At 36.8% G+C, this 12696-nt stretch overlaps 1 protein-coding gene across 5 annotated transcripts in view; it reads right to left on the bottom strand.

Moving 5' to 3' along the window:
* The window catches only part of LOC131163740 (tRNA nucleotidyltransferase cca2), a 93335-nt gene that overhangs the window by 59495 nt on the left and 21144 nt on the right, over positions 1–12696 (bottom strand). For all 5 annotated transcript variants that reach the window (XR_009139105.1, XR_009139102.1, XR_009139103.1 and 2 more), the window contains exon 3: positions 8360–8477. Coding sequence is in view for 1 of the 5 variants with exons in the window: in XM_058120445.1 (XP_057976428.1) it covers positions 8360–8477 (118 nt within the window). In the remaining 4 variants the exon portion in view is untranslated. The remainder of the gene's footprint in view (positions 1–8359; positions 8478–12696) is intronic.

Genomic DNA, 12696 nt, shown 5'->3' with positions numbered 1-12696 from the left:
ATACTCTTAGTCAATTGGTCCATCACTAAAGTAAAAAGATAAGGGCTCAAAGTAGATCCTTGATGTACACCTATGGTGATTGGAAATTCTCTAGTTTCTCCATCTATAGTCCTAACCAAAGTTATAAAAGGTGTTCGTAAAGAGTGCCTTCAGGCATTTTGAGCATAAAAAGCCCTAAGGCATAACTAGAAAGGCATAAAGCCTCAAATGCGTACACCTCAAGGGAGAAGGCGTACACCTCAGGCAAAAAATCACACCTTTTATGCCTCATTTGGGAAGGCGTACGCCTTTCGGGAACACCTGATTAAAATATAAAATAAAATTTTAAAAAAAAAAAACAACTACTTGTTTCCTCAAAACCCCCCTCTCTCGACAGAGCTTCTTTCCTCCAAGCTTCCGTATCTCTCCGACGATTCCTCCAGATCCTCCTCCCTCTCTAACAACTCGACGACTGCTTCTGACAATTCCTCCAAGCTTCTCGTCTCACTCCAACGATTCAACCATCCCTTCCAACCTCTGATATGCCTCCGACGACTCCTTCCGACGTATCGTCTCTCTTCGACAACCCCTTCGAAGCTCTAGTCCCTTTCGAAGCTTGTGTCTGGCTTCGAAGACTCCTCCAGCTTCCCGTCTCTCTCCGACGAGTCGATGATCCTTCCAACCTCTTATTTGCCTCCGACGACCCATTCAAACCTCTCATCTCTCTTCAGCAACCCTCTACAACTTCTCGTCTCTCTCCGCAGCCCCCTACAACCTCTCTACTTCGAGATTTCTTCTCACTTCCCAATCTGAGGTCTTTGCTCGAACTAATTTGAGTATTCAACTCTCACTCTCTCCAATGTTGTTCGTAGCAGACTCCACGAGACTCTCTGCCACTGTCTCTAAAACTGAAGGTAGTTGCAATTGGCTTTTGGTTTATTTCAGTTTTCAACTTTCAGATTTAATTTCCTGCTGCAGCTGCTGACTGCTCCTGTTCAATAAACAAAAACATGTCTAAAGGTGAGTCAGAGGGGCAAAAAAAAGATTTTGTTTGGAAATACATAAATGAAGTTGATGGAGAAAAATATTTTAGATGCAAATTTTGTGATCAAACTTGTAGTGGGACTGCCACAAGATTTAAACATCATTTGGCAGGTACAAGGAAAGGAATGAAACCTTGCCCAAAAGCTCCTCAAAACGTGAGAGTTGAGTGCAAGATTGCTCTTGAAAAATTCCAAGAAGAAAAGTGTTAAAGAAATGATTTTCTTGAAGAGATTCGCATGGGTCCAGGAGGAGGGACTCAGAGTGCTATGTCTCGATTAGTTGGAGATATTGAGCAACAGCACAGTGAGACTAACCTTAACCCTAGGGTTAGAGGTCCAATGGATAAGTTTTCATCTTCACTATCCAAACAATCCACTCTAAACTCAAAATGGAAGAAGGAAGAAAGAAATGAAATGTGTAGGAAAGTTGGTCGTTGTGTGTTCAACAATGCTCTACCATTTAATTTTATGGATGATATATATTGGCGTGTTATGGCGGATGGTATTGCCAATTACGGGCCAGGTTTCAAGCCTCCATCTGTGCAAGCTATGAGGACATGGATCCTTAAAGATGAAGTGAAAGACATCGATGGCATGTTGAAAGAGCACAAAAAAACTTGGAAGGAATATGGATGTTCCAACATGGTTGATGGATGGACTGATGGGTGTTCAAGGGTCTGGCTTAATTTCCTTGTGATTATTCCTGCTGGTACATGATTTTTAAAATCCATTGATGCTTCTAATTCTATAAAAAATGGGGACTTGATGTTCAAGTATATGGATGAGGTGGTTGAGGAAGTTGGTGAGGAGAATGTTGTGCAGGTCATAACTAATAATGCGAAGAACATGATAAATGGTGGAAAGAAGCTTATGGAAAAGAGGGAGAAGCTCTATTGGACTCCATGTGCTGCACATTGTTTGGATCTCATGTTGGAGGATATTGCAAAATTGAAGATCCATGCAACCACAATCATAAAGGCTAAGCAAGTTGTGAAATTTATTTATAATCATTCCTATGTACTTGCAATGATGAGGAAGAATTTCACCAACAACAAAGAACTCATCCGCCCTGCAATGACGCACTTTGCAATTGCATTTTTTACACTTCAAAGTATTTACAAAAAAAATCAAGCCCTTCAATCTATGTTCTTCTCGGAGATGTGGTGCACCTCTACATATGCAAAAATGCATGAAGGAAAAAGGACTCGCTCAATAGTTTTATTTGACCGGCATTTTTGGCCTCACGTGGCTTATGTAATCAAGATTGTTGTCCCTCTTGTGCGTGTTCTAAGGGAAGTTGATTCTGAGGAAAGACAAGCCATGGGGTTTCTCTATGAGTTGATGGATTCGGCGAAGGAAAAAATTGCTACAATTTTTTCTAGAAATGCCAAGAAGTATGGACCCATTTGGAGAAAAATAGATAATAGATGGACTCCACAACTTCATCACCCTTTACATGCTGATGGATATTAACTAAATCCCTAATTGCGTTATAAGGAGAACTTCTTAGATTGTGAAGAAGTGAAGAAAGGACCATTTGAATGCATGGATAGAATGTTGAGATATGAAGCGAGGCTAACTGCAGACATCCAATTGAATTTGTTTGATAATGCACGAGGGGATTTTGGGACTCGAGTGGCTATTGACTCTAGAATGTTGAGAAGCCCGAGTAAAAATAATACTTCAATAAAAATTAGTTAATTAGTAGTACTCTATCCTTGTTTCTTCCTATAACTTGAAACTTAAACATGTTTTTTTTTTTTTGTAGCTGATTGGTGGAATCATTTTGGGACAAAGACCCTAGAATTGACGAAGTTTGCTATTCATGTTCTTAACCTGACATGTAGTGCTAGTGGATGTCAAAGGAATTGGAGCACATTTGAGCAGGTTCTTAGTTCTTTAAAATGTCACGTTATTATCGTTTCACTCAAATTTGAAAATTTCTTCTAATATCTAAAAATTTAAATGGCTTAAACTCAATTGTAGATTCACAATTGGTCACAATTGAGGAAGACAATGATGTTGAAGTGGGAGAGGGGGAATTTATAAGTGGAAGAACTCCTACTATAGATGAGTTTGATGAAGATGAGGACTTTGATGAAGATCTTGATAGTTCCCTCTGAACTTTGTTGATTTAGATTTAGATTCTTAGAAATTAGCTAAGAATCTTAGATGATGAGACATTGTGATGCTTTAATTTGGCTTTTTCTCTTCTTTTTGTAATGTTATGGCTCATGCTTATTTTTTAACATGTATTGTTTGTGTTTGTTAGCTAAAATTGGTCTATATGATATTTAAAAATTATGCTTTTATTTTTTTCTCCATTATTCTAAAATTTTTCTCATTTTTTACTATATATAAATTGATTTTATTTACAAATTATTTTAAAAAAATACAGTCCCAAAATGCTTACGCCTGGCCTTGAGGCTTACACCTCGCCTCGCGGAGGGTAAAACGCCTCGCCTTACACCTTCGCCTTTTAAAACATTGGTCATTATCTAGTCATTACTCCATCATACATATCTTTAATGACATCAGTATACCTACTGCATATACTATTTTTTCTAAAACCCACCATAGAACTTCCCTAGGTACCCTATCATATGTTTTCTATAGGTCAATAAATACCATATGCAAGTCCCTCTTCTTTTCCCTAAACTTTTCCATTAATCTTCTTAAAAGATATATAGCTTTTGTGGTAGATCTCCCAAGCATAAAGTCAAATTGATTTTCTGAGACCTTCATTTCTAGCCTTAATCTTTGTTCAACTACCCTTTCCCATAGTTTCATCGTATGACTCATAAGTTTAATCCCACGACAGTTATTACAATTTTGAATATTTCCTTTATTTTTATATATAGGTATTAAAATATTTTTCCTCCATTCATCTGACATTTTCTTAGTTTTTTATAATTGCATTAAATAAATTAGTTAACCATCTAATTCCGTTATCACCTAAGCATTTCCAAACTCCAATTGGGATGTTATCCGGTCCTATAGCTTTCCCATTTTTCATCTTTTTTAGTGCAAACGTAACTTTGTTAACTCTAATTTTGCGAATGAATCTCATATTTTTAGTCTTTTCCGCATTTTCCAAATCCAAGTTTAAACCTTCTATTTGGTTTTCATTAAACAACTTACTAAAGTAATTTCGTCATCTTTCTTTTATGTCTTCATCCTTGACCAAGACAATATCATCCTCACTTTTTATACATTTTACATTTCCTAAGTCTTTATTCTTCCTTTCTCTAACTTTAGCAAGTTTAAATATATCTCTTTCCCCTTATTTTGTATCTAATCTATCATACAAACTATTAAATGATCTGTATTTAGCTTCACTAACGGCCCTTTTTGCAACTTTTCTCGCCACTATATACTTTTCAAAATTATCCATGTTTCTACATTTTATCCTGAAATCTCTTTTGCTATCTTTTTAATAAAGCTAGCTACACTAGTCCAAAGAGTATTTGTATCCATCCCATCCTCTACAGTCCAATCCCCATCTTTGATCATTTTATCTTTAAATTTTATTATATTTTCTTCCTCTAGGTTCTACCACCTAGTTCTTCTACACTGGTTTATTTTATCCTTTTTCTTCCATTTTTTAATACATATATCTAACACTAAGACTTTATGTTATGTGGTTAGGCTATCACCAGGAATAACTTTACAATCCTTGCATGATAAACGATCTACCCTACTAGTTAAAAAGAAATCTATTTGACTTCTATTCTGTCCACTTTTAAAGGCTACTACGTAACCTTCTCTCTTCTTAAAGCAAGTATTCATTATTCTAAAATCATATGACATAGTGAAGTCTAAGATCATCTCCCTGGGCTCATTTTTGTCTCCATATCCATATCCTCTATGTATCCTCTCATAACTTTTATTATCCCTTCCAACACGTCATTCAGATCTCCTCCTATAAATATTTTCTCAATCCCTGGTATGCCTTGTATAATACCATCCATATCTTCCCAAAATTGTCTCTTAAAAATTTCAGCTAAGCCTACTTGAAGAGCATAAGCACAAATGATATTTGTTATCTCTTGACCTAATACCATATTGATTTTTATAATTCTATCTCCTACTCTGTTTACATCAACAACGCTATCTTTTTAAGTTTTTGTCTATAATAATTCCTACACCATTCTTATGTTTTTTCTTTTCCAGTGAAAAAAGTAGAATTAATGCTTTTACGAAAATTCCACGAAAAAGATTTCATTGAAGATCTTCATTAAATCCCCTCTAAAAATATCCCAACAATCTTTGAAAAAATACATACTAAAGTCATCAAGACCCAGAGCTTTATCCCTCTCCTTCTTAAACATAACTGCTCTAGCCTCACTTTCCTTAAAAGGCCACCCCAATCACCTATCTAATCACTACAAATAGTACTCCAATCCAAACCCTCACACATAGGCCAACAAACCTCCTCCTCAATAAACAAATTAGCAAAAAAATCTATAATCTCCTTAGTAGTCAAAGAAGAGTCAGCAGTAAGCACCCCTTCCTTCAATTCCAATTTTGTAATCATATTCCTCCTCCTACCAGTAGCCAAACTACGAAAGAATTCTAGTTACCTTCCCTAACCCACTTACGTCTTTTGCCTCCAACTCCTCAATTTCCTATCCTCTAAATCATTAATCAGCTTTACCTTCTTCACCTTATCACGTTCCAAAAGACTCTCCTCTTCTTTTGAATTCAACAAATTAATCTCACCTAAAATGTTGTCTTTCTTCACCCTAAAATCCTCAAAACCTTCAATATTCTAGATTTTCAACTCTTCTTTAAGGTGGTTTAATTTATTCATAAACCCAAAACCTTCCCAACCCTTCTTAACATTCTCACTCCAAACATTCCTAACCAAAGATTGAAAAGACTTATGACCGAGTTATATTTTCAAATCTAAATGGAGTTAGCCACCACTTAAACTTACTAGGCTCTAAAAGAACAAGGAAACAATCCAACACTGGCCTAGATACGACTTTCTAAGAAAGATTACGAAACTAATCCTTCCACTCACTAGAAACAAGAACCTATCTAAACAACTACCAACTCCCCCTCCACAAAAGAAGATTCCTCAAACCACACTCTCTAATAAAAATATGAAATTTTTCAAACTAGAAGTAAACCTCCCACCCCTTTTCATTTCCTTAAGGAATCTCACCATATTAAAATCACGCCCCTAAAACCCATCCAGGATAACAAAAACCATAATTACCGAATAACTCATCCCAAAAAATAAGGCCAAAAAGCATGTTTGTGAGGGCCATAAACTGACGAGAACCAGCACTAACCCTACCTTTCACTTCCAACAAAACACAAAGAAAAAAACCATACAGGACTATCTACTCTAACAACTAAATGAGTATCCCACGAAATGAGGATTCCCCCAGCCACACCCCGAGAAGGAAGAAGCCCCGCCCCCCCCCCCCAACTCTTAAACCTACCCTCCCAAATACTACAAATCACACTACCATCCCCACTTTCAAGCTTGGAACTGCTTCAAACTAGAGGTGAATGCACCTGAGGTTGAGGATTTGCTCAGGGTAGTCTTCACAAAAAATGATGGTGTCCTCCATAAAAAGAAGTGAAACTTTCAGATTCTACTACTTTTTATTATACAAACACCTTTGAGAAGGCCTCCTTCAATAGCTTCATTAATCACAAGGCTCAAAACTTCCATAATCATGATGAACAATAAGGATAAAGTTACAATTTACATGATCAAATGCTTTCTCCATGTCCAGCTCACAAACCACTCCTCTAATCCTCTTCTCATTATAGGCATCAACAAATTTGTTTGCAATTAGGGCTGGGTTCATGATCTGCCTGCCTGCCAGCCACAAAGGCGTGTTGGTACCTATGATAACTTCCAAAATTGCATTTTTAAAAACTTCCAAAATTGCTTTTTTAAGCCTCGCCGAGAGGACTTTGGGAAGAAGCTTATAAATGCCGCCCACCAAGCTGATTGAGCAGTTTTGCAAGCCCTCTGATTTTCTTGGGAATGAGGATGACAGAGGTTGAGTTGATAGTAGTAAGGAATCTGCCTGTTCTGTAAAAATCATCAGAAATACATATTGGGCGCTTTCTCCTTTGCTGTCTTAAGAGCTTTGATAAATTTCCTCCTCATCAAAGGGCCTTTCAAGCCTTTGTGCTGTAGGAGGGCCAAGGGTGCTAAAATTAATGCCATCAGCTGTTGGTCTCCATGTTTCTGCTTCAGTGAAAAAGTTCTCGTAAAAACCATAAATGCCCTTTTTGATATCCACTTCTTCAACTAGAATATCCCCATCAACTTCATTTCCTGTCAACATGTTGAACCTATGGCGAGCATTTGCACTTTGATGGAAGAAACTAGTGTTCTAGTCCCCCTCCTTATGGCATAGAGCCTGGATTTGTGTCTCCAAGTGATTTCTTCCATGTTGATGACATCAGCAAGCTCTTCCTGAGTATAAGTCTACTAGCCTTCCTATCAACATTGAGGCCTTGTCCAAGCTCTTTAGCATCCAGCTCCTAAATGCCAGTATCACATTTTTCATCATGTGTATATTGCCGAAGATATTCTTGTTCCACCATCTCAATTTTTTATTCAACCCTTTCAATCTTGAGGCAACCACAGAGCTTGCTTTCCCCTTGAAATGAAGAGTAGACCAGCATTGTTTAACCATTTCATTTAAACTGTCATACAGAAGCCACATGTTCTCAAACCGGAAAGGAGTTGGCCCCTAACTTAACTCCTCCTATGTGAAGAAGGATATGAAAGTAGTCCAGGATAGGCCTTGGGAGGAAAATTTGAGTAACCTTAGGAAAATGCTCTTCCCATTGAGAACCTATTGATCCTTAAATATAGGGGAGCCTCCCTTGATTTTGACCACATGAAAGGGCCATCACTGTGCAGGTGATCAACGAGGGCACAAAAAGAAACAATCAGAGAAAAATTTTAACTAAAATAATAAGAGAGAAGTCTTATGACACTCCACTAGATGAGCGAAGATGCTAATGGGACCAAGTCCAGGACAGCAAGACAAAAATAGAATTTCCTTAAAAGCCCTAGGGACACTCCATCTAAATCATTTTCAAACACACGAGTCTTTTAATTGGCTCAAATTCCAATAAACAAGTCAACAGCAACTTGGCCTTTATAAAACTATTTATAGTCAGGTACATGAATCTTTCTCTTTATCAATTTCATCTTACTTATAAAAAAATAAAAAATAAATAAATAAATAACCCTCCTAATGCACACAACTCTAAAAGGAATATATATTCTTTACATAACTCTAGCAGGAATATATATGTATATTTTATAAATAACTGCTGAAATAACTCTATACCATTGAGGGAATGCGACTATTCTCACTGTAATCTTCAGACCTTAAATTCACAAAATCAATGCATACATCACAAATGCGCATTGTTGCTGTCTCCAAATGTTTGGACTGCTCAGGATTGCTGGAAAAAAATAAAATAAAATAAAATAAAAAAATAAAAAAGCAACAATGATATAATTGTCAATGTCTAAAATATGCAGTGTACAGCACAGGATTAAGAGTCGAACTAGAATGAGTAATAAGTATGCAGAATTTAAGAGTTAACAAGCTTGCAATGCCAATAAAAACATGGAGTCATACACCAAATTTAAAGCCCATGCTCAAAGAAAAATATTAAAGCATCCAAGAAATGCAAAGTTCCTTTTTTATTTTTATTTTTTTTGGTTGGTGATATTGGAACCTGAATTTCCCACATCCCCACCCTCAACCCTTTACCATCTGAGAAAAGCCTTGGGTACAAATTTCCAATAATATAGTCTCAAACAAAATGACAGAGCAGGAATATTATAGGAATACTTCATTAGGGGAAAAAGAAGAATAAGAAGGTAAATGCCCCCCTATTTGCAAAGTAAAGAAGAATTTTTTCGCTGTTGAACAAAAGCCCATTTATAGGAAAACTTTGCTTCTCAAAAAATTTCAAATTAAATCATTTGTATACTGGCATATTCTAAAACAAGTAGATACGAAGAACAATTCAAATAGAGAATTCAGATTTTTTTCATTCTTGGACTTAACTAATTGACAAAGAACACAGCTGAATATACAAGGAGGAAGTGAGGAAAAAGGAACCTTAGGAAAGATAACTGAATATAGGACTTTAAAACCAAGAAGAAAGGATGGCATTTTATTAATTAGAGAGCAAGAAGTGAGCATGGCATCACTCCAAAAAACTTTGAGGACATTCATTTGATATAATAGGGCTTGAGTGACTTCAAGAATATGTATGTTTGTCCACTCTATAACTCCACTTTATTGAGTGTGAGCACAAGATGGTGCATGGATCATAACAGAGTTAGTCATATAGGTACTGTATTGAGTGCTGAAGAACCCCATAGCACCATCACTATGAAGTATCCTGACTAGCATATCAAACAAAGCCCCTATTTGAGAATAGAAGGCCTCAAAACAATATTTCATTGAGTACAGCCAAGTCATTCTAGAGTAGTCATCAACAAATGCAACAAAGTACCGAAACCCCATTTTGATGTGATACGACTAGAACCCCAAACATCAGAATGGACAAACATTTATTTTTTTGATAGCAAAAGAAGATATCATTAATAGATAACGAATTTACAGGAGGAAGAATGAGATATCTCTCGAGACAAACTAAGACACTCCAAGATTAAACAAATAAAAAGACCCAAGAAAAAAAGATAATCAAATTAGTGTGTTCCTCAAATCTCTTTGAAACTCCTATAAGCTTCTTTTAAAAATCTAAAACTAACACACCACAAAGAGGCCAAGTACTTATTTTTTCCCCAAACTAGCATCTAGTTAAGTTTTTTCATTGAAAATATTTGAGTATCACATTCCATCCATGATCCTCATAATACTGCGAAAAAGCCACACTTCCATAAAGTTGCCCTATCCTTCCTTCTACCAAAGCTTGCGAAGGATATTTCTAAAAAACTTCCAAGGGAGGACAAAGCCAGCTTCTCTCGTAACACCAAAAAGCATATTCCATATTCTCCAAGCAAATTCACATTGCAGAAGAAGATGAGAAGCTATCTCAAAGTTCTCGTGACAAAGCGCAGATACATCAAAAGAGAGAGCCTGCATAGGTCTCCTAATTTGCAAAAAGGTAATAGTATTTATCTTATTAAGCACAATCAACCAAGTGAAAGCCTTTATTTTAGGGGGAACCTTAGCCTTCCAGTAGTAGAGTATAACTAGAAAGAAGAGTTGGAACAATTCAAAAATTCAAAAAAACATTTGCAAGAAAACACTCCTAGCTGGTCCAAAGACCAAGAGCAAGCATCCCTCCCAAAGAAAGGTTACTCCCACTCAATAAAGATAACAAAGATGACAATTCCACCATCTCCCCATCGTTGAGAGGCCTAACACCCATTTATTAACTTGGAGAAGCAAAGGGAACACAATGATGCTTTACTAATTGACAAGACTCACACTCAACTCAAAGTAGGAACTAGTTGTTTTAACTTGCACAATGACGGATGACAAAGGCGACAATGGATTTAATGTGGTTTAGCAATGACATTGCAGGCTATAGGAGGAGAGAGGAACTCACATTAGTTAAGTCCATGAACCTCACGTCCCGTGCCAATCATTTTCCTTTGTGTTCAGAACCTGAATAACAACAAAAAATAAGGTCACGGAACAATTCAATGACTTCATAATCTTACTAAGCGACATGAGGTTGAAGGAAGATTTAGAAATGCAAAAACCAAAAGTAAGCGATATGGAGGGAGTAGGGTTTATTGTTTCTATCCCCTTAATTGTAGTAGTGGACCCAACAGCAAGGGTAATTTTTGGTAGATTTTTAGAGAACTAGAGGATAGAAAAGAAGTTGGTGGCAATTGTCATATGGGAGTAGCAACAGAGCCAATAACCCAAGGACTAGTGGGAGATATACCAAACGACATAAACAATACACGGAGTTTCGGTTATAACACTGAGAACATGGACATGGGATATTTTCCTGGACTAAAATTGGTAGAAGAATGGAACCTATTATAGGACATACAATGCCTCAAAATGAAGAGATAAAATCTAAAACTGGAGCAAGCATGGCAGGACTCTGACTTTCCTTTTCTCTAAAACCCAAATCCTATCATTCTAATAATCTATGTCAGTAGTCACACCAAAATCCTACAAACTTAAAGTAACACTTCTCTATTATTGCTTCTCTTTAGGACCCACACCCCTTTCGGCAAATTTTCCTTGTCTATCAAAGTCTAGTCGACCTTCTATAGATTTTGTCCTCCTTTCGCATTTGGGAAGACTTTTGATTAACTCTAGTTTCTCTGGTCTTCAAACTACACTCAAGTCATATCGCAAGAACCTCTGACATTTCAGCTTTCTTTGACATAAGAGGTCTCCTCTATCATTGTTTTTTCTATCATTATTGATAGGAAAGTGCTCTCCTTTGAATAGGATCCAATTTGCATGTGCTAAGAATAGGATGAAGGTTGGGGTTGCTAGAGTTTTTAGATGCACATTGTTGGCAAATGACGAGGAGTGCACTCAACATCAATTCAGCAAATTCTGGACACAAAATTCTCATTACCCTTGGGTAAAAACAATGAGAAGCCCAAGAGGCGGCTAATACCAATAAATTTCGATGCCTAATTGGCATAGAGATTATTTTTTTCCAAGGGAAAATTCTCACTGAGAATTCCAGAGGCTAAGTCGGTTGTTGGTCTTTTGGCAAAACATTGTTAGAAGGGGATGGTAGAATAGATAAACAGCCACAGCAGAATCAAGGCATCTTGCAAAAACTGTGGATCAAAAAACAATGAAAATTGACGTGACGATTATACGGAAGGCTGGATATGCAGAAAATGTCATGGAAACTGAAGTAATAACAAGTAGGAATTGGGGCAGGGCTTCGGGTATGGATAATACAGATTCTTTTAAGCAAGGAAACAGCCAAGGGGTGATGTGAAATAACCAACAGCTAGATCATATATCTTATTGGGATAATGAAGTGGAAGACTAGTATGAAGACGGTAATAGCTGTTATTGGAACAAATTCGGGAATATGAGGATGTGGGCTTTCCTTTGTCTCAGCTGAAAAATATAGTTGATTTGGAGGATGCTGAAAATTCAAAGAACTACTTGAGCAAGGGTTGAACTGCTAACTCAACACAAAAGGCACTCTTGAAGGAGCTAGGGACTCTTGCCAAGTCGTCTTATCCTGATCAATCTGGTAAGTTTCAAGTTTTTCCATAGGTTCAAAAATTCTTGTTGATGAGGAAGTGTTATGTTGATAATTATTAATGGTTATGCTAGTCTTTTAGTATTATTATTATGTGTGTTAGGATGTTAATTAGTGAATAAGGGCATTATGGTCATTAGAGTGTATTTGAATTGTATTATAAATAGAAGAACAAACCTATCTTTGAGTTAGGTCTTTCATTTATTAAAATCACAACACGGTATCAGAGCATGATCCAACCTAAACCCTATCACACTTAGTCGTCACCGAAAAACACACTCCCATCGTCGCCCTTCTCAAAACCACCTCAATCCTTCACTATTTCACAAAACCAACCAAATACCCAAAATAGAACTCTCTGGAACATAACCCTAAAAAATTCCATTTCCAGAAACCTCCCCATGCGCTGCCATGGGTTGGCCGACTGCTGGCAGTCCCA

Source organism: Malania oleifera, chromosome 9 (genome assembly GCF_029873635.1).
Source record: "Malania oleifera isolate guangnan ecotype guangnan chromosome 9, ASM2987363v1, whole genome shotgun sequence".
In the NCBI taxonomy this organism is placed as follows: Eukaryota; Viridiplantae; Streptophyta; class Magnoliopsida; order Santalales; family Ximeniaceae; genus Malania; species Malania oleifera.
The sequence above is the reverse complement of the archived record's forward strand: the minus strand, read 5'-3'. Positions and strand labels throughout refer to the sequence as shown.